This window comes from Sceloporus undulatus, chromosome 4, assembly GCF_019175285.1.
Source record: "Sceloporus undulatus isolate JIND9_A2432 ecotype Alabama chromosome 4, SceUnd_v1.1, whole genome shotgun sequence".
NCBI lineage: Eukaryota > Metazoa > Chordata > Lepidosauria > Squamata > Phrynosomatidae > Sceloporus > Sceloporus undulatus.
The window spans coordinates 121,776,677-121,797,804 of record NC_056525.1 but is presented as its reverse complement, the minus strand read 5'-3'; the positions used below and the strand labels follow the sequence as shown (position 1 = coordinate 121,797,804).

At 39.7% G+C, this 21,128-nt stretch overlaps 1 protein-coding gene across 1 annotated transcript in view; it reads left to right on the top strand.

Annotated features, from left to right (window-relative positions):
- The window catches only part of CACNA1E (calcium voltage-gated channel subunit alpha1 E), a 378,294-nt gene that overhangs the window by 307,659 nt on the left and 49,507 nt on the right, over nucleotides 1–21,128 (top strand). The window contains 9 exon segments of the mRNA XM_042461588.1: nucleotides 6,002–6,098; nucleotides 8,718–8,878; nucleotides 11,821–11,958; nucleotides 13,079–13,280; nucleotides 14,383–14,547; nucleotides 17,303–17,413; nucleotides 18,225–18,308; nucleotides 18,440–18,565; nucleotides 19,396–19,461. Of these exon segments, the coding sequence (XP_042317522.1) occupies nucleotides 6,002–6,098; nucleotides 8,718–8,878; nucleotides 11,821–11,958; nucleotides 13,079–13,280; nucleotides 14,383–14,547; nucleotides 17,303–17,413; nucleotides 18,225–18,308; nucleotides 18,440–18,565; nucleotides 19,396–19,461 (1,150 nt within the window).

Genomic DNA, 21,128 nt, shown 5'->3' with positions numbered 1-21,128 from the left:
TTTCCCCCACAGTAACACTTAGGTGCTGCTTTGGTGATCCATTGTCATTGATCTGTTTTTCATATTGCCAAATGTCACCTTTCAGGAGAAAGGGAGGAATGAACACTAATCGCTTCCTGAAGCCAGCTGCTGTGTGATGGTGCACACAGCAGCTGGTTTCAAGAATTTGTTGGTGGCTGCAGTCACTGCACCTCCCTCCTCCCGAACCCTGATGCTGCTATGTTGTGCACATTCACATAGCAGCCCCGTGCTTTGGAAGGATGTGGGGAGACAAGCAATCTCTGCTGAGCCAACTGTCTTTCTGAAGCCAGTTGCTCCGTGAATGGGAGAGGGGGAGTGGAGCAGAATCATACCCACTCACCACATAAATGGATGAGAAGCAGAAGTGCAGCAGAAGGGAGCTATTGTACAAAGGCAGAATAGCAGCAACCATGAGAGTCTATTGTGTAGAGCCTCTTGAGTTTTCTTACTTTAAAGATCTTGCATAGGACTATGCATTAATCTCCCAATTAGACAGATTAATAACTATAACCCTACATTATGTCCTTTTTTGTGCATTCGTAATAGCACTAAATCCAATTAGATCAGATCTATTGAAATGAGTGGGACTTACCTATGTGATTTTTAATATGGCCCATTCATTCCAGTGACTCTGCTCTATTTGAGAGTAATGTTGGATTTAGTCTTTAATTTCTGTATCTACACACGTACAGAAAACACATTCTTATTTATTGAAATAGTGGTTTCTGCAAAGTCCGTGATAGGTAGGAATGGCAATTGTAAAATACAAAATTATTAAGTATTAAAAAAAAAACCTACAAACACGAGATGGTTAGTAATAGACAGTGTGAGTCAGAGTAATTAAAAATATAGAATGTGGTGTTGAACAAATGTTAATTAGTCTGAGGCTTACTTTTTGTGTGTGTTAGATCTGTTTTTCCACTCTATATTGTTTAAACCTTACAAAAAGTAGTGCTTAATCATAAGGATGCTTTGTTGTGAAATGTCTCCTTGGTGAGATATTCAAGGATACTTGATAAAGGGCTTGATTCTTTTATAGGGTTGATGCATATTGTTTTATTAGTTCCTAACTAATTCAGAATCCAAAGCTCTGAACCCTCCTACATTAAAATTCTCTCTGTTAGCTCTACCTTCTAATGTGTCACTATGATATTGTATGTTGCTTAAGTATTTTTCCATGTGACTGCAGCTTAATCACCTGGGCTGCAGAGACTAGGAAAGGGATCCTGGAGGGAGCAGGCTATGAGACTGACCACAGAGGCATGTATATGAATTTTCCAGCCAATCACTCATTGGTGTGAAACTTGGCATACAAATTGCCTCATCTAGGGATGGTTATGTACCTCATTGTGGGTTCATTGGGATGAATTATAAATGAATACTGCAAACACAGTTTAAGTCCATTTCTTTTTAAAACAAGAACAATACAATGAATTGTATACTAAGCTGAACATGTATCCAGTTTCTCAAATTTCCAGGGATCCAGTGAGATGATAGTGCAAGACTTGACTGTAGGACTCTTCTGCATAGGTTGCTCAGCAAATACTGCAACTTTGGCTGCAAACTTTAAAGACCTAAACTAAACATACAAAATAGGTGTAAATACATTGGTATCCTGGTGTTTCCAGGACCCCTTGTGAATACCAAAATCCATGGATGCTCAAGTCCCTTTAATGCAATGATGTAGTAAAAAGGTGCCCCTTACATGTCAAAATCAAGGTATGCTTTTTGGAATTTATATATTTTTAAAATATTTGTAAGCTGGTTAAATCTGTGGATAAGGAATCCATGGATATGGAGGGCCGATTATAGTAGAAATTCCACTATAAGAAATTTACCCTTTTATCCCATCTTAAATACATAATTGAAAATATTCCTTTTTCATTGAAGGTGAAAGGGGCCTCATCATTATCCTTGGCTATAGCAGCTCTTCTCTTCTCCAGCTCTCCCTTTCTTTCAGAGCTAAACTAATAAGTACGGCCTCTTCTCTGATTCATAGGAATTACTTATAGACAAGGAGAAGCCTGGCAATATGCAAGTGCTAGATCAGAAAGGGGTATTCAAAAATAAGTTTGGGGGGAAAAATAAAAGTTTGTACCAACTTTTATCCCCCCCCCAAACTTACTTTTGAATACCCCTTTCCAAGCTACTGAACAAGTAAATAAATCCCAATGCAGTTTAGTCTTTAACCCTTCCTCAGGATTTGCTAAAATTCTAAGACTTTCTCAGACTTGTGTTTCTTGATTGTCATATATACAAGCTTAGGATATGAATCCAGAAAGTTGCCTTAATCCAAATGAAACCATTAGGCCATATTACTATATAGCTTAGATTTCCAACAGGAGTTCCCTAGAGAGGGAATCACTATTAAACATTAAGAGACAGAAAAGAACAAATGTTTCCATAAAATGTGCATATGATGATGTTAGTGTATGAATCACATTTGGAAATGACTGTGGTTGAAATAGAAACCAGATTCAATTCACCACAGTGGGGAAGGATATGATGAAGTGACTTGTATGGTATCTAGGTGATGATGGACAACTTCAAATCTGTTCTTCATTCATATCGTTTTTGAGCAGGGTATGGACTGGACAGCCCTTCAGAGAAAGGATTGCTCTTTTGTCATCCCTTCAAATAGTGGGCTTTCTTAAGTGAAGTAAAACAACAACCCTACACCATTCTCCACAGTAAAAGCTCTAGAGTATTCTCTCATTGCTTGAACTGGCTGGTGGTTTCAAATCCTATTATTGTGCGAAAGAGTGAGATAACAAGGTTAAAATAGGTGATCTGACACTCTTGCTGAGCAGGACCATCTGTCACTAAAGGTATCATGCCACTCGGCTTGATGTGTCATATGCTCACATGCCTGGTACGGCTGAGCAATCATCTTGCTCATTCTTTGCAGCCTCCTTCCTCAAACAGAAGTAGCAAAATACCTCTTTCCTCAGGACGGCTGAAGACACAATTCTACCAATTATTGTAATAGAAATAAATAGCATTTCTTTCCTCTACATAGAGATGTCATCAGTAGAGGAATGGGATGACATAACTGAATTCTAAGAATATTTCACATGCATTAATAAGACAAAACTGAGTACTGTACATTTCTGGTCCACCTGCAAGTATCTGTGGAGTGCGTGAGGGTGGAATACAAAATAAAAGCCAAATCCTAGGATAGTTTAAAGAAGCACACATAGAAAGGAAGGCTCACAACCCTTACTCCTTTAGCAGCTCTCCGAGCCTCTTTCCCCAGTTTAGGAGAGACCTCAATCTTTTGGAGAGTCTTTTCATAGACAATACTTCACTTCTGTGGGGAAATAAAAGATAGGGAACATTTATTTCCCTAAACATATTTCAGAAAACTTAGGAACCAAGCCTTTGTACATTCAGGAAGACACAAGACTCGTCTCTTTTCATTTCTGCATATGGATATACATTTGAAAGATGATACAGAGCTAACAGCCATTTCCTATGCCCAAAAATGAACTTTCTTTTTGGACTAGTAGTTTTTAAAAGAAACTCTGTTCTGGAAAAGCCCTGGAAATGCCACTTGTTTGGACTACAACTCCTAGAATTTCCCAGTTATAGCTGGGAATTGCAATTCTTTAAAAAGCACATTTTCCAGGTTTTTATTCTGGGGAAGCCTTATCACGAAACCTTATTGGGGATTCCAGAATAAGAAAATCAGCAGTGGAAAACAAGCTTCCTCCAAAGACAGCTTGTCTTCTACTACTGATCTTCCTTTGCCATCTGGAACCCATGGGTATGATGGATGTGTGTTCATGAACAGCATTCAGTTTCTTCCAATTCCTTGGCACAGTGAAAATTATTACAGATAGGAATGGTACTTCCTCTGCTCTTTCAATCACACGTCAGCGGTGACCAAAATTAATATTGTGATTACATATGAAAATACGAGATGCTGCTGAAAATAATATATAAAAAATAAGATAAGATTGTGCTTCATTTGCTCAACTGGAAATTAAGCTTTGGGTTTTAATTGATTATACTGTTGTATTTAATTGAAGTAATTTGGGACTCAGATTTGCACTCCCAAATATTAAGAACAACATACTTCTGACGTTTGAGACTAAAATGAAAGATAGATCAAATGTGAGGAGAGGAACAGCAGGATCTGGGCATCATTTTGTGGTTGTTGTTCTGGAGCCCTCTGGGGGCTGCATGGACTCCCTCCTACTAAATGAAATAAAAGAGAAGTCCACTTCTAGTTTTGAAAGATGAATACTTTGTGATGTTAAACAGTACACGGAGACATTACTTCTCCTGGAGGTTTTCAGGGGAGGTAGATCACCCACTGTTTTGCATGGAGTCTGGAGAGGTCATGGACAGAAAAATAGCACAATGACATAAAACCCATTGGACTAAATGCAGGTTCCTTTGGGGAAAAAGTAACATATTTGGGACATGCTCTGGATTTAAAGTGAATTGTACAAAGAAAATCCTGCTGATTAAAAATGTGAATTCAGAAGATGACAATTAACTGTTTTTTCAAATTCTGAAATGCAGTGGGCCTGCTGCATTGGCAGGCTAGTGATTACATAGTGGAGTGTCAGTGGCTATCTATGCCTCATATTATCCAGTGGCACTGCGTGGATGTGCTGATGTGGATGCATGCCCACTGCCATCCACTGAATAATATGGAATGTGACTGTCTATGTTTTTCCCATCCTCAGTTTGGGGAGGACAGAACCAATCATGGATGAGAAAGGGCTGCTGTAGAAAAAAGGGGGATTAAAAATTTGGGAGTTACAGTGATGATGAATAACAGTTTATTATTTCAAAACAACTATGAAAATGTCTGGAAACAAATGAAAAGTGATATAAAGTCCAGATTCTGTAGAGACAACACACATTAACTGCCTGACTCTTGTGACCATGGATTTTATAATGTTAATTTTTAAGCCTGTTCCCACTATATTGTAAATTAAATACTGGTCATGGTCAGAGGTTGAGAAAGCATGGCTGGTTGAGAGAGTCTGAAAGCTGTAGTTCAAGTAACTTTGACCATCTCTGGGTATGGTTTCTAAGCTGTGTTCTGTGGAACCTAACATTTGCCTGACAAGAACTTTTTTCATGCCAGACAAGCATCCCAATATGTACCAGTTCCAAGTCTTATCTATTCTTGATATATACCAGTCATAAATCTTTCTCAGTAATGAGCACCTGCAGTGGAGTTGTGGGCAGATCATAACACAGACAATGGCCATGGTGACTGAGAGACTGTGTGGATGATAGTCCCCAAAAGTAACATTTCCAAGCTCTGCAAGCTGCTCCCAAAGTCTGTCTATGGAAATTATTAGCGGTGAAAGAACTTAAAACAAAGAAAAGTAATGGCAGTGTAGTAGTCTTTTGTGTCTTCTTCAGATCATGAACACACAAATATAAAAACAGAGAGGGGTGCTCATTATATCATACTAAATTTCCTTCCAAGGAGTTCTATCTTTTGCAAGATAATTATCCATCCACGTTAAGCATTCATAGTAATGAGCTCTTCTTCACACTAACAGTCCAATGTTATGCAAAGCCGGGCAACTTGATGTGCTTAGTTCTGCTGCTCAGCTGTAATGGTCTCTACAGTAATATGAGATGGAAGTAATATGAGATGGAACAGAACGAATTTAAGCATGTAACACGGAGACTGTACAAGAAAGGCCCTACTAGATCACACCAGGGCACTCTCTAGCATGTTCTGCTACAAGCAGTGGTCCCTCAGCAGAAAAGTCTTTGAGAAATGTGTTCCCAGAAGATAGCAGATTTTTAAAAGAATGAATAGTTCAACATGGTGTATGTGGGCTTTTTTAATACATCAGAAAGATAAAATTGGGCTCAGAGTGTAATATTTCACAATGTAATATTTTGTGTACCACTCTGTCAGCCTATCTTTGAGAGGTTTGATTTGTTCTCTCCCTTTTGTCTTCTTGTTTTGGGCGGGTTTTTTCTCCTTCCAATTGTACAGGACCAACAAAGGTCGGGATATTAAAACTATCAAGTCTCTTCGTGTTCTACGAGTCTTGAGACCTTTGAAGACCATCAAGAGGTTGCCAAAACTCAAGGTATTTTTGCTTTCACCCACTTGCTTTATTCAGATAGGCTCCAGTATGAGAAATGAATGGATGGTTGGATGAATTGACATTGTCACCATCAGATAATTTAAGAAATCCCTTGCTTTGCTGTTCTGACCAAATGCAATGGAGAAAATAATATTTGGTCTTCCAATACTTGTGTGGAACAGGAGACTTATCTGGTATAGTTTGCCCATGTCTGTTTTTTTTAAAAAACACTTTAATTTCCATGGCATCTTCTAAATAATTCAAGGAACTGCAGTTTGGTAAAGATACTGCAGAACCCTTGTGTTAGTACCAGCCAACTTTATTCCCTTGTTACAGACAATCAGCCTCGGTGTGATGAAACAACAAAAGACTTTTACTGCAGAACAGGGACAACACTGGGCCCATTCCCACCTACCAGAAAATCCATTTCCTGAACCGATTCCTGAAACCAGTTCTGAAAAAAATGTAGTTCCCACTATGTTTCCACCAGTTTCAGGAATCGGTTCAGGTATTGCATGTGGCGGGGGACAGTTTGTTGGCCCAGCTCGTATGTGGCCTCTCCTGGCTCCAAAATCCCTGGCCCAGCCTCCTTACCAGCTTCTTTGGCCGCTGGGTTCCCTGTGCCTTTTTTAAAATTCCTCGCAGCTGGGGAGGCTGAAAGGAGGTCACAGAGAAGCTAGGGGAAAGCCGGGAAGGAGGTCACAAGGCTTCCAGCTTCTCTGCGACCTCCTTCCAACCTCCCTGGCTGCAGGAAATTTTTAAATAGGCACTGAGAGGCCGGTCAATGGCCAAAGAAGCCGGTAAGGAGGATGGACCAGGGATTTTGGGGACAGGAGAGACAAGTTACGGGCCGGGCTGCCAGTGGGAACCAGGGTGGATTCGAATCTGCCTGGTTCCCACTAGGGCTGAATCAATTTATTTGAAAATAAATCAATTCAGCCCAAAAAACACTGCAAGAAACCAGCGTCTTTTTGATGCGGGTTAAATGGGCAAAAAAGGGACCCCCTTTCTGAATCGATTTCTAAAATCGGATTCAGTGGGAAACATACCCCTTTAACCCGGATCCTGATTCCAATTTAAACGTAGTGGGAGCAAGGCCAAAGACTATCAAAGTGTTTAGATTGGTACTAATGGTTCCCATCATGATATATAACCCTGGACTAACTAGCCCTGTTCCTAACCGCTAGGCGTGGGAACTTTGTTTTTTTAAAACGTAGCTCTAAGGGTTCTCTATTTCCCCACTCACCCTCTATGTAACATTCCAACGTTTTGCCCGGTTACTACAGTTAAACCCCTCCCTTTATCCCCTGAATGCCATTAAAACACAGGCGCCATAGTCTAACCCAACAAATAAACATACCAACATCCAGCCTCCCCTTCCCACACCAAATACCAAACTGGTATCTCACACAATCAATACAGATTTAATATATACATTCTCCCAGCACAATGTATAATGATAGAACCCAAAACCCATTTGGGTTCTGACACTCAGGAGTTTATCACATGGAGGCAAACTGTCCAAAACCCAGAAAAAAACAGCAAAAGTGGGTTGTTTTTCAGACACATCAGGATTAATGAGCATTAACACGACATTAATCCGGGCGGAAAGTCAACAAAATGCACCACTTTTTATTTTCAGCATTTTCCAAACATAAAAAGCAGCATGTTTTGTCGACTTTCCGTCTTGGTTAATGGTGTGTTAATGCTCATTAACCCAGACGTCATCTGAAAAACAACCTGTTTTTGAAATTTTTTTCCACTTTCTGTCCTGTTTAATGTCAAACGTCATCTGAAAATCAAACCGCTTTTGTGGGTTTTTTACAGTTTAAATCCTATTTTTGCATGGATCCTGCCTGTTTGATAAACTCCCTTGTCTCTTTTACCACACTTTGAAATGGAGGAATGAGAATTGCCTCTGCACACAATCTTCTTTTGATATAGCTATTGGAAACCCTTCCATTTGCAACTAGTTACTCTGTGCTGCACAAGGAGTAACCATAATGCTATCTCTAGACTTCAGCTCTCTCCTGGAAGTACTGCTTCTAGCAGAGTCCTTCCGTGCAGTTAAGACATGGGTGTGGAGCCAGTTTCCTGTTCCAGGGGAAAAGTCAATCAGATGGTTGCATCCATTCAATGGTAGGAGAGGCCAAGTTTGTTGGTGGGTGGAACCAAAGGCAAAGAAAGCTAGAGTAAAAGGATTGCGTAGGCCTTTTTGCACTGTCCCTTCTTTACTGCTCGTCTTTACATATCCACATGTGAAGCAAAAGAGGAGGTCCTACTCAGAGGGTTGGTCTGGAGAGTAAGAGTAGACCTGTAGCATGCAGAGAGCACAAGTAATATTTTTTCATCATGTAGCACATTATACTACAGTCAATATGAGTTAAATGACAGATGTAGAAACACTTGTGATAATAAAAAATTCTGAATAGTATAAATTACTCAATATTGTAAACATTCTCACTTGTTTGGTGTTTCCTGTATCAGATTTCTGCCATGATGTGGAAAAGAAAGTACCTTGAAAACACCTTGACTAATGATAGCTTTGAGGCCTCTTATGTCCTCTTTTTAAAACGCAGACATATGATGAACCACATCTTGTGGGTTTTCCTCTTCTCTCAGGCAGTCTTTGATTGCGTTGTAACATCACTGAAAAATGTCTTCAACATACTAATTGTCTACAAGCTCTTCATGTTCATCTTTGCCGTCATCGCAGTCCAGCTCTTCAAGGGAAAATTCTTCTACTGTACAGATAGCTCAAAAGATACAGAGAAAGACTGCATGTAAGTATAGCAGAAAAGATCTAGTGATGCATCCTGACACATATGATTTTTGTACACTCTCTTCTAGGAAAGAACTGGAATAGTCCACACTACTCTTTTGTCAGCATTTCATACATCCTAGGACCTCACAGTCTGGCTTTTTTTAAAAAAAAACAAAACACTAATTTCTACAATTAATTATTTACTGAGCTCCCACGAATAATTTTTTAAAAGTTACCTACTTGAGAAGGTAGAAGCCACTACTTCACTATTCGGTAAACCTGTTTTGTTTAAGACTGATGGGGTCATAATTTCATTACCAGAGAGAATTATATCCAAAGCCCTAAAGAGGAAAATTAACTTTAGTCCTTATTTTCACATATAGAAGGAGGCTTCTTGGTGATTCTTGACCCATTAGTTTCTGGTTCCTTAATCTGGTTTTTAATCTTGCAGGTCTTTTTTCCCCTTTTCTTTTTAAGACCTACAGTTCTGTGCTTAATGTTGTTTTTGTGTCCCTTCAACATCTGACTTAGGGCAACTCTAAAGTAACCATATCATGGGGTTGGGTTGGAAAGATTTGTTGAGGGTGTTTGGAAAGATTTGTTTATGTGTCATTGCCTTCTTCTGAGGCAGTGAGAGACGTGCCCAAGATCACCCAAGGAGTTTCCATAGCCATCCTGAGATTCAAGCCCTGGTCTCCAGACACCTAGTCAAACTTTCAGACCACACTTATTAACATGCAAATGTATGCAATGGTACCAGTGACCTGGTCTCCATTTTATAATTGTAGAACAGTTATTTCTGATGGGGTCATTTCTAGGGTCTTGCTAGCTGTTTCTTCACTTTGGATAACTTAAAAATAAGTACATAGACTAACATCAGCCACATTCCCACTTACCAATATATTGCTTTGTGAACTGAATCGATAGATTGGTTCAGCAGCATAGCGTGGTTCACACTACATTTGCCCCGATCACATTTTCTTGCTGCAAAATAAAATAAAATAACACACTTGTGGTTCACATTCACAAATGAATTGATTCAAAATGTACCTGCTCCAACCGGCCAAAGGGCAAATTTAAATCAATTCTGATCCGCAGCTGGCTCACACTTGCGTGGAATCAATTTATCCAAAAAGACATGGGGAAAAACAGTGTTTAAAAGATGCAGATTAAATGGGTCCAGTTCAAACCGATTTGTGATCCAGTTTAAAGGGTAGGTAGAATGAGGCCATCTAAGACTAAAAGTACCTGGGTCAGCATCAGTTATGTAAAATGGAAGGCACTGTTATTCAAAAGGAGCACACAGATTAAGGATACTGTGTTTGTTAAGAATTCTCTGCAGCCTCTCCCCCAGCCCCAGGCACATTCTCACACCCAGTACTCCTATGCTCCCGTAGCACACTGAGAATTAAAATCCTGATATCCCAAATGCTTACTTCTTAAAAACCTCTTCACACACATGGGTCACTTGCACCTGTGCAGTGCATCATTTGGAAAGTTCCAAAGGTGACCAATTGTTTCTAAAGTAACCATGTGAAACCAACGGGTTTCTCTTCCACCACTACATCAGCTGTTCCAAAGCGTTCTCAGAAATGGCACCCTCTGGAACAGATGTAGGACATGATTGAAAAGCCCGGCGGCAACGGTGTCATTCCAGTGTGCAGTAAACTCCAGTTCTTAGCCCCATCCCGTTCCGTGTGCGCCTGTGCGTGCCCTCGTATTGAAACGCAATGTGCCTATTTTAGGGCCCGTGCGATAAACTTCCTTGTCTCTCCTTCCAATTGGATTCCAAGGAAGCTGTCTTGGTACTGACACAATGTCTGTTGTCAGTAATGGACCAAGTTAGGGAAAACAAAACAAAACCTGTCACAACAGTTACCATTACATTCAGCAATATACAGGAATTACAATTTTATAAGTGACATTATTACAAAAAACATTACTACGGATTCTGTATGGTGTGGTATGGGAGAAAGTCAATGGAGGGTGAGCTGCCACACCAGGTGACACCAACTCTAGTGATGGCATTGCTTGATTACATCCCATTAAGGCTACTGTAACATGATCTGCTTGGGTTTGCCTTTAGAAACTGTTTGGAAACTTCAAGCAGGTCCAGAATGTTGACCAGGGCCAGTTATAGGAAGCTTTTATACCATAGGCAGATTGGAGAGTATAAACAAATGATAGTTTATAAAAAGTAAGGATAGGACTGCATGATCAGGTAAACACATAACAATAAGTAAGTAGGCTGCCATCACCTCACAAAAAATTCTATTATATTGTGTTATAGAGCACCACATTCAAGACATATTAGTTCAAAACCACAGTCATATCCCCTGTCCAAGCAAGAGTTAAACTACAAGCATATATCTCCCTTGTTGAAACAGCTGCTGTGGCTGCTGGTTTGTTTCCAGGCACAATTGAAAAAGCTGGTCATGGCCTATAAAGCCCTGTATGTCTTAGGTCCAGACTATCTGAAAGGCTGTGCCTCCCCTATGAACCTGCCAGAGCTTTAAGATCATCAGGTGATAGTTTTCTCTTGGTTCTGCCACCATCACAGGCTCACTAGGTGAGGACATGAGAGAGAACCTTCTTGGTGGCTCTCTCACCCTCTGGAACTCCCTTCCATAGGAGGCTCCCTGGCAGGCAAAGACATTTCCATTCAAACAGGCTTTTAATATAGAATCACTATCAGAGGCTTTTTTAATTGGGGTGTATGCTGTGTTTATTTATGTTTTTAACTTTTTTCATGTAATTTATACTGTTTAAATGAAATTATTTTAATTGTTTTTAAAATCATACTGCACTTATGCATATAAGAAATTTTAAGTAAATTGAAGCCAAAACAATGGCAGATATGTCTATTCTCTGGTACAAGGAAAATCTGACACTATTCTGTTCCATTAAGAAATCCTATTCCATCCCTAATCTAGAGGGTCATGATCTCTCTCAACCTTACAGAGGCAACTATGTGGACCATGAGAAAAACAAGATGGAAGTGAAATGCCGAGAATGGAAGCGCCATGAATTTCATTACGATAATATCATTTGGGCTTTGCTTACCCTCTTCACTGTTTCCACAGGGGAAGGATGGCCACAGTGAGTATTTCCCTTGGCCCTCTCTAGTGATACTGGGAATGAAGCACTTTAGCTTAGTCCTAAACTATAGTGATAAGGGGATGGCTGTTATACTTCTATTTCAGTGGCCGAAGTAAGGTGTTCAGTTCCATTTCTAAGGGGAGGATTTTATTTTATTTTGTTTTGTTTTAAATGAATCAAGGACAGATTTTGGGTCAGGTTGTCTCCCCATTCTGCAGAACTTCAAGGGAAATGTCTGACTCCAATATTCACCTGAGTAGATTTCTCCATGCCAAGAGGGAATACCTGGCTTCTGGGCTTTACTGTTGCATCTGGTTGGCCACTAAGAGGGAAAGGGCACTCCAGATGTTGTTAAAAGTAGTGCCTGCCTTTACCTGTAGAGATATCACCTAGTAGTGCTTTCCAGGGCACGGGACAGACTGCCCCAAAAGGGCAGCCTGCCAGTGGCCTATTTCCCTCTGGAGGGATGCCGCAGCCGCCATACTGCACAGCGTCCATCCGAAGTAAAAAGAACCCAGAAAAAACAGGTTCTTTTTCTGCCACCGGGCAGGTGTCACGAGTGCGCCAATGGCACACTCATTACATAAGCAATGTACAGTGACATGTGGACGCTGCACATCACTTACGTAAAGATGGTGGCCCCCATGTGGACGGGAGGCTACCATCAAAACGCTGCTAGCATGTACTAGTATCGTCACTGCCACGCCACATTTGGGCCATCTGTTTTGGCCACAGGACTATTATCACTTTAGGCTGAAGGAAAGAAATTGTTTGAACCTTCCCTTCTCCTCCAAAAAACCCTACTCAACTTGCAACCCTGTGGAAAGTGAGCAAGAATCTTTTGTTCCATTTCTAGATGCAATCCATTTCATTCCATTTCTAGATGCAATGATTTGTTACAAGGGATGGGATGGGATATTGTAGCTGAAGAAATGTTCCGGTTGATTTTGGTGGATATGTAAATCAAGTCTTAGACTGGGACACATTCATTTGGTGCAGTATTCTAGTAAAGCCAAATCGGTATAGGTACTGAGGGCTGTACCATTAGCATCTGACCTCTCTCTCTCTCTCTCTCTCTCTCTCTCTTTCATACACACATACTCACTCACTATGTCCCCAGGGTTTTGCAACATTCTGTGGATGTTACTGAGGAGGACCGTGGCCCCAGCCGCAGCAACCGCATGGAAATGTCCATTTTTTACGTGGTGTATTTTGTAGTCTTCCCTTTTTTCTTTGTTAACATCTTTGTGGCTCTCATCATCATCACTTTCCAGGAGCAAGGAGATAAAATGATGGAGGAATGCAGTCTCGAGAAGAACGAGGTATCATGTTGGTGGTTTTGTTATTTCATGAATGGAAACCGGATGTACCATCCCAAAACTTCTGGGTTTTCAAGGTTGTAGTACATAGCATCTCATTATAAGAAGTGCAAAGAATGTTGTTTTGTTTTGTTTTTTAAAAAAAGTCTTACAGAAGTCTAAAAATGAACTGATTTTTAAAAAAGCTGTTAGTTGATTAACACTTGAAAGCAGATATATTGTACCTTTAAACTCAACCATCTGTGCACCACTTTTCTAAGAACTAGACGAGGATGTTATTTCCATGTCACATCACTCTCCCTGATGTAGGCGTTGGTATACAAATCAGCATCATAATAATAGTATGGTGCAATATTTAGGACATTTTGATCTCAAAATGAGATGAGGGCTGTCAAACATCCCAGTGGTTCAAGACAATGTTGCCCATACCTACCAAGAGAAATCATATTGGAGCTGAACCAAATTTACTTGTGTCTCAATTTTCTTTTTGAAAAAGTTAACTGAGGGCAATCTGTTCACATCAGGACCAAATCACTTTCATTCATGTTTGGAATAGTCACGATTCAGGTAGTGCTGTGCCAAGTACTCCAAGACTGACTTTCTGGTACTATGCTCTTAAGCCCTGCAAGCCTAGATGACCATAGACAGAGCATGCATGCGCTCTCTCTCGCTCTCTTGCTCTCTTGCTCTCTCTCTCTCTCTCTGTGTGTGTGTGTGTGTAGTCAGGTGGATAATTGCATGAGTGCATGATTACTTTTTAAAAACCCACACTTGCCAGCTTTTGCACACATTGATTCTAGATTCCAGGCCTAAGATAAAAAATAAATGGAAATTTTGAAGGAGCGGTTGAAGGCACATTGAAAACTAGAGTTCCTTTTCAATGTCATAGAAAACAAAAGCAAAATTCTGAAGAGTTCTTCAGCTCAACCATAATTATAATTATTTTCTCTCCTTTGTGTTTCTCATCTTTGTAGATTATGAACCACACAGACACAGATGTCACACTACCCCATTGTAAAGTTCCCAATGCACTGTATGGGCAATATAATAACTAGCAATAATGATAATAATATGCACACTATCTTTCTTTCCCCTCTCTTTCCAGAGAGCCTGCATTGACTTTGCTATCAGTGCTAAACCCCTCACCCGCTACATGCCTCAAAACCGACACACCTTTCAGTACAGAGTCTGGCACTTTGTGGTCTCTCCATCATTTGAATACACCATTATGGCCATGATAGCACTTAATACTGTCGTTCTAATGATGAAGGTAAGGTGGAGTCGGGGTGCTATTTAAAAGTTTATTGTTAATTTCAATTGTCTGGTTCAATCTGACCATTTTAAACATGTCATATGGGAAATACACTCTCTTCTGATCCAGATTCACAGCTATAAACAAACTGGTTGAATGTATAAAGTTGCCTTATAATTAGGGTTTGGTGAAATAAGCAGTTACCTAGGGTACCTAAGCTAAACCTAAAGGGCCCCAAGTTGAACTCCATGGCTGTATTTATTCACTGTTTTGTCATAAAAAATGACTGTATCCAGAAGTGTGGGTGACATTACTTTGGGCAATAATGAATTATCATCTGAATGTTGACAGATGTGGTAGGTTGAGATTCCTTACCTATTACTATTATTTGGGAGTAATCTCAGCATTTTCTGCATTAATGAAAACGAGATCATCAGTACTGTCCTCACTGAACTTTTCAGCCCACATCCACATTGTCACTATTACTTCAGAAAGATGAAGGAACTTCTTATTTTCACAGCTTTCTGAATCTGGCTCTGTTGCTGTGCTTCATGTTTACTGTTCTGAAATATGACATTTGAGAGTATTAGAGATCAGGGTTTATTATAAAGCTTATGGTAGTAGCCAAAGTATGTAGAGGCTTAACACAACATAGACCTACAGCTCCATGAAAGTCATCCTTTAAGAGCCATCCAGATCCTTTCATGAATACATAACTGAAATCCTAGAACTGGAACAGGCGTGCATTGAAAGTTGAGTAGCAAGAGAGTACTTGCTCTGGCACCTGTTCATGAACATTGCTAGAGAAAACCTGTGGAGAGAATGTGGAGCTGCAGGACTGCCCTAGTGAGCAACTGAGGCAATTCACACCAGGCTCCTACAAAGCAGGTGCCCCTGACCCAAACATTTTGCTCATCAGAATTCTTGGGTATAGCAGGTAAAATTATAAAAAGAAGGAACAGTATGTCTGACTGTAATATGACAAGTCATACCAGACCAACCTGATCTCTCTGTCTTTTTTTCTTTTTTAAAAATAAAATTTCCAGCATGGTAGATAAAGGGAACGCTGCGGATATTGCATATCTTGATTTCCATAAGGTCTCCCATGACATTCTTGCAAACAAGCTAGTAAAATGTGGGTTAGACAATGCAACTGTTAAGTGGATCTGTAATGGGTTGACCTGACAAACCCAAAGGGTGCTCAACAATGGCTCCTTTTCATCCTGGAGAGAAGTGACCAGTGGGGTCCCACAGGGTTCTATTCTGGGCCTAGTTCTACTCAACAAGTTTATCAACGACTTGGACAAAAGAATAGAGAGCATGCTTATCAAATTTGCAGATGACACCAAATTAGGAGATGTAGCTAATACCCCAGAGGAGAGAATCAAAATTCAAAATGACCTGAGTAGATTACAAAGCTGAGTCAAATTAATAAAATGAACTTGAACAGGGGGAAACACGCTCCCTCAGAGAGTGGTGGAGTCTCCTTTGGAGGACTTTAAACAAAGGCTGGATAGCCATCTGTTGGGGTGCTTTTATTGTGAGTTCCTGCATGGCAGGGGGGTTGGACTGAATGGCCCTTGGGTGTCTCTGTTATTTTATGATTCTATAACACAATATTAATATATAATTGTGACATAATGGGACCTCTCCTCAATCAAGATGAAATAAATGCTTCACCTTGTTGTACATGAAATAGAATAAATACTAATTTTAGGCTTAAGTGATTGTTTAAAGCACTGATGTGTTTCCAGTCTGGAAAAGCACAAGTTCAATTAATTATTTTTGCTCCTTTTATCTTTAACTGGCTGTAAAATGGGTGGCACTTGTCCTAGTGCCAGCCCTAGTTAAGAGTACAACCTACTGTTGTCTCTCTATAGTCTCAGGTAGAGAACCAGTCTTATTTTTATTGGTCCTACATACACAGCTTTGGGAGACTCTTTGGCTTGAGGCTAGAGTCTTTAAATAAATAAATATACTTTAAATATGCTTTAAATAAATATACGTGCAAAGCAAATGCTCTTGCACTTACCTGTGGTGCTTTGTCACTTAGAAATGCAAGTAAAGACTAGCTCATGTGTTATGTTTTAGTTGTGGATTGATACATTTAAAATGTAGCATGTGAATGTAACCAATGGTTGACAAGGAGACAGAATAAGTTGTGAATCCATGTTAATTGGCAAATCTAGGTTCTTGGCAAATCTAGGTTCCTGCCATGTAATGTGTGAAATGTTTGTTATCCCAGAGAGCTTGCTGTTTTCCAGCACAGTCCTGTTTTCCAATGGAAATGCATACCCTACTTTGGGCCTTAAGTTTTGCCATAAATCCCCATCACATACCAAATGCAGTAACTACATCTGTTTTATTCTCATGGGTAACTTGTGTAACAACTGTTTTCCTTCTGTGCTACCATTATACATTGGCTGTTAATTGCACACTTAATTTTTCTTACTTGCCACACTTCATACTCAGAACAGCTGTACCATGCCAATCTATAGTAAATTGAAAAATACAAAAGATACTCTAAGCGCTAAAAATGCTGTAGCAGTCATCTCAAATAAGGATGGACAGTGTAACTTCAAATTAAAAGACTATATATTTTTTCTCGTGGACTTAATTCCTCTATGATATGTGGAATATTTTTTGTTACTTGAATTGCCACCTGAATTTCTAATGAGAAGGCGCAAACCAGTGGTAAGCAAACTTTTAAGCTATTGTATTAGAGCAAATGGGATCCAGAACATTATAACTCTCCCTTCTCTTTTTTTGACAGTACTATTCTGCTCCCTACACCTATGAACTGGTTTTGAAGTACCTGAACATTGCTTTTACCATGGTTTTCTCATTAGAATGTGTCCTGAAAATTATAGCCTTTGGCTTTCTGGTAAGTTACAAAGCATTTTGAGTTGGATGTTCTGGTTATATGAAATTCAGTTTGTTCTTAGTAAAATGCTTTACTGTGTCAAATCAGCATGTCTCCATCATATGTATGTCCTCACTAATTTGGAGGAACGATATATCAGATCAGGCAGTTGTTTGGCTCCCTGGATATTTGGGATCTGGAGTGATACATGTCAGATATCCAGTGGAAAACAAGTTATATAGATATGATGCAATATAGTGACAAACATGATGATACCCTGAATTCCTTCTGGAAAGCAAAGTTATGACAAAATTGAAGTGAGTGGATCTATAAGTGATTATAGACAAAATCATGTTAAAAGGTGGTGGTGATGATGATAATGAGAGGATGATGATGATAGCAATGAGTGCAGTTGTGTGTGTTTGTGATCTCATGGATAGAGTGCTCCACATTGAATCTGTGAGACAGGAGTAAAAATCCCAGCTTTGAGCTAATTCCACTGTGCTCCTTGGTAAAAATGGGTAGCATATCCATCCTAGCCCTTAGCTTTTAAGGTGAAGGTGGTGCCTGCCCCTATTCCATGTGTGTCCTTTGTGACAACAAAGACTTTCCTGAAAGCAGTTGCCAAGTGTCACAAAGACACCTTTGCCCTGAAGACATACAGGTCAATAACTCTAAGTCTATAATAGTGAGTGCAACTTGATGAGAACATAGGCTGTCTCTCCCAGAAATAGTAGTTGCAGCCTTTTTTGTCAGCATGTCATTATTATCTGGATATTCACAACTTGGTTTATCTGCACCTTTCTTCCCCTCCCTCCACATCTTCTTGTAGAATTATTTCCGTGACACCTGGAACATCTTTGATTTCATCACTGTAATTGGTAGCATTACAGAGATTATCTTGACGGATAGCAAGGTGAAGTTCCTTTCCATTCTCCCTCCTTGTCCTTTGTGGGGGTTCAAAGCATGGGGATAGGGATGGTGTTTTTTCTTTGCTTTTCCTTTAACTTTTCCCCCTCCTCCTCATATTCTGATTTTATTTTAAAGCTGGTAAATACGAGCAGCTTCAATATGAGCTTTCTAAAATTGTTCCGAGCTGCCCGTCTCATCAAACTACTTCGCCAGGGTTACACCATCCGAATTCTGCTGTGGACTTTTGTACAGTCATTCAAGGTAAAAAAATGTTCTTCTGTCTTCTTTCCAAGATTAGTGGAACAATTAGACCATTACATATACAGTCCCTATGCTCACACAAACTGAATTGCAGAAGTTCCAATTCAGAATGTCAACCATCACAAAGCAGTCAGTCACAAGATTTCTTGCAGGAGGGAAACAAATTTTATTTCAGCTGAAACTACTGCACATAAACTGAGAGGAGGAACATGCAAGGAACTGCTACCATTGTGCCAATACTGCAACTATAACCAAGCCTTGGAAAAGTACCCTTTTGGATTGCAACTCCCACTGTTCCCAGTGCTGTAGCCCTGGCACTTTTACCATGGGAAAAAATCTAGTGTGGTGAGCAAAAAAATGACTTCAGGGCTGCAGAAACATCAATATGCTATTTGAGGATTAACAATAGTAATCTTCTGCCCATGATGTGCAGCAAACTGCAGTCATGTTCACTAACAGTGATCCTTCATCCCTGTCACATTCTTTCTCCATGTTGTTATGTAGAAGAGACTACATGTTTAAACATAAAAGGAGAGAGAAAAAGAGGGCTAAAGCTTTAACTCCTCAGTAGTTGTCAGCTTTCCAGTGTTTCACAAATAATAGCTCCATTCAACCAAGCGAGCTAAACTACCAAATTTATTGGGAAGCCTAAATACCTAATTTTGTCATGTTGAACTTGTTATTTGGATATCTTTTAGTTTGACAACAATCTTAAGTATCTCAGTCTCAAGAGTTGATAGAAGGATATATATATATATATATATATATATATATAGTATGTATGTTGTGCAAATAATAAAACACACCCTTGCAATGTTTGCCACTTTCAGGCCCTTCCTTACGTCTGTCTTCTGATTGCAATGCTCTTCTTCATTTACGCAATCATTGGGATGCAGGTATGTAAATATTTAGAAATACTTCTGATCTCACTCCTATCAAGTGAACAGACTAGGTAAAGCTTCACAAGATCTCAGGACAGGGCGTGCACTTCACATTGAGAATAGAGTTTGGAAAGTTAGTTTTAGCTTTTAAAAACAATTTATTCAATTTCTTGTTAAAGTGTTTTAAAAAATAATCCATTGTCATAATTTGTTATAATGTTAAAAACAAGTAACTTGTTATGTTATGGGGCATACAGTTGGTAAGAAAATGGCATAAAACATGGGGGAAAATCCTATGAACATGAGAGAACATTAAATAATACCTCTTAAAAGTAATTTTTAGAGGTGTACAGTGCTTCCTTCAGATTCGCTGGGGATACGTTCCTGGCCCCCCTGCAATCCCAAAATTTCACAAGCATTCAAATCCTATTGTCCCCAATGGTGGGACAATGGAAGTCCTCCCTTCCTCCCTTCCTTTCCCCCCCCCCCCCCCGGCACCAGGGCCACCAGGGCCTATAATCCACACCAGCTGCATGGGGACTTGCTTTCCCAGCAGCGCTCGGGGGCCCAGCGTACACACACCCCCTCCCCTCCACCACAACCAATTGATGTATAGTGTGCCCATTGACTGCAGCGGAGGGTGGGGTGGGGCATGCGCACACTGGGCCATGAATGCTGCTGAGAAAGCAAGTCCCCATGCAGCCAGCATGGATTATATGCCCCAACAGCCCCAGTGCCATGGAGAAGAAGGGAGGGAGGGAGGGAGCACTTGTCATCTACAAATGATCAAGACTGTGAATGGCAAGTCCATGGATACCAAGGGATGAGTGTATTTTTAATTATATATCAACAATAGGAAACATATTAATCATATAATAGCAACACAAGACACTACAACCCACAACAACATTCTTCGGTATATATACATCCTCCTCTCAAAAAACCCCAAAACAAAACAGTAGATAAAATTTAAAAGATAAGAAATATTCGATTACCATTTGCCAAGACAAACATCATATCCCTTAATGCTTTTCTCCATTCCTTTCATATATAAACTTCATGTATGCAGTTACTCTTAACTTTAACCCTTTGTAACTAAGATAGGAGGGGGAAACACCACCCTTCCCTTATAATAGTTATCTCTTTCTTAACTTAAATAAAATAAATCAAAGTTCAAAGACTGCTGGTGCCATCTCCCGCTCTCTTTGCTGCAAATAAGCTGTAAACAGGTTCCGCTCTTGCAAGAACTGTTCTCTGGATTTAGCTTTCATTAATGATGTTAAATTGTCCATCACCACTAATTTACACATCCATTTGTCCTCATTAGGGATCTTTGATACCTTCCAATATTTAGCATAAGTCATGTTCACTGCTTCCACCATAAACTGATCCAGTCTACCTATCTCTTTTTCTATCTGTTTATTAAAGCCAAAAAAGCCCAGCAAGAATGTGTCAGATATAAAAAATTAAGTTTTATTTTCAACATTTTCTGCATTCTTGATCTTATCAACAGCCAAAACTTGTTTGCTTTCGCATTTCACATTTCCAATATTTGTTGATGGCTTTTTTTATACATTTTTGCAATTCTGTCTGGTGAATGTCCCATTGGTACATCATTTTATAGACATTTTTTCTGAAATCATAACATCGCAAACTTTGGATGTCTTTGGTCTCCTTCCCTT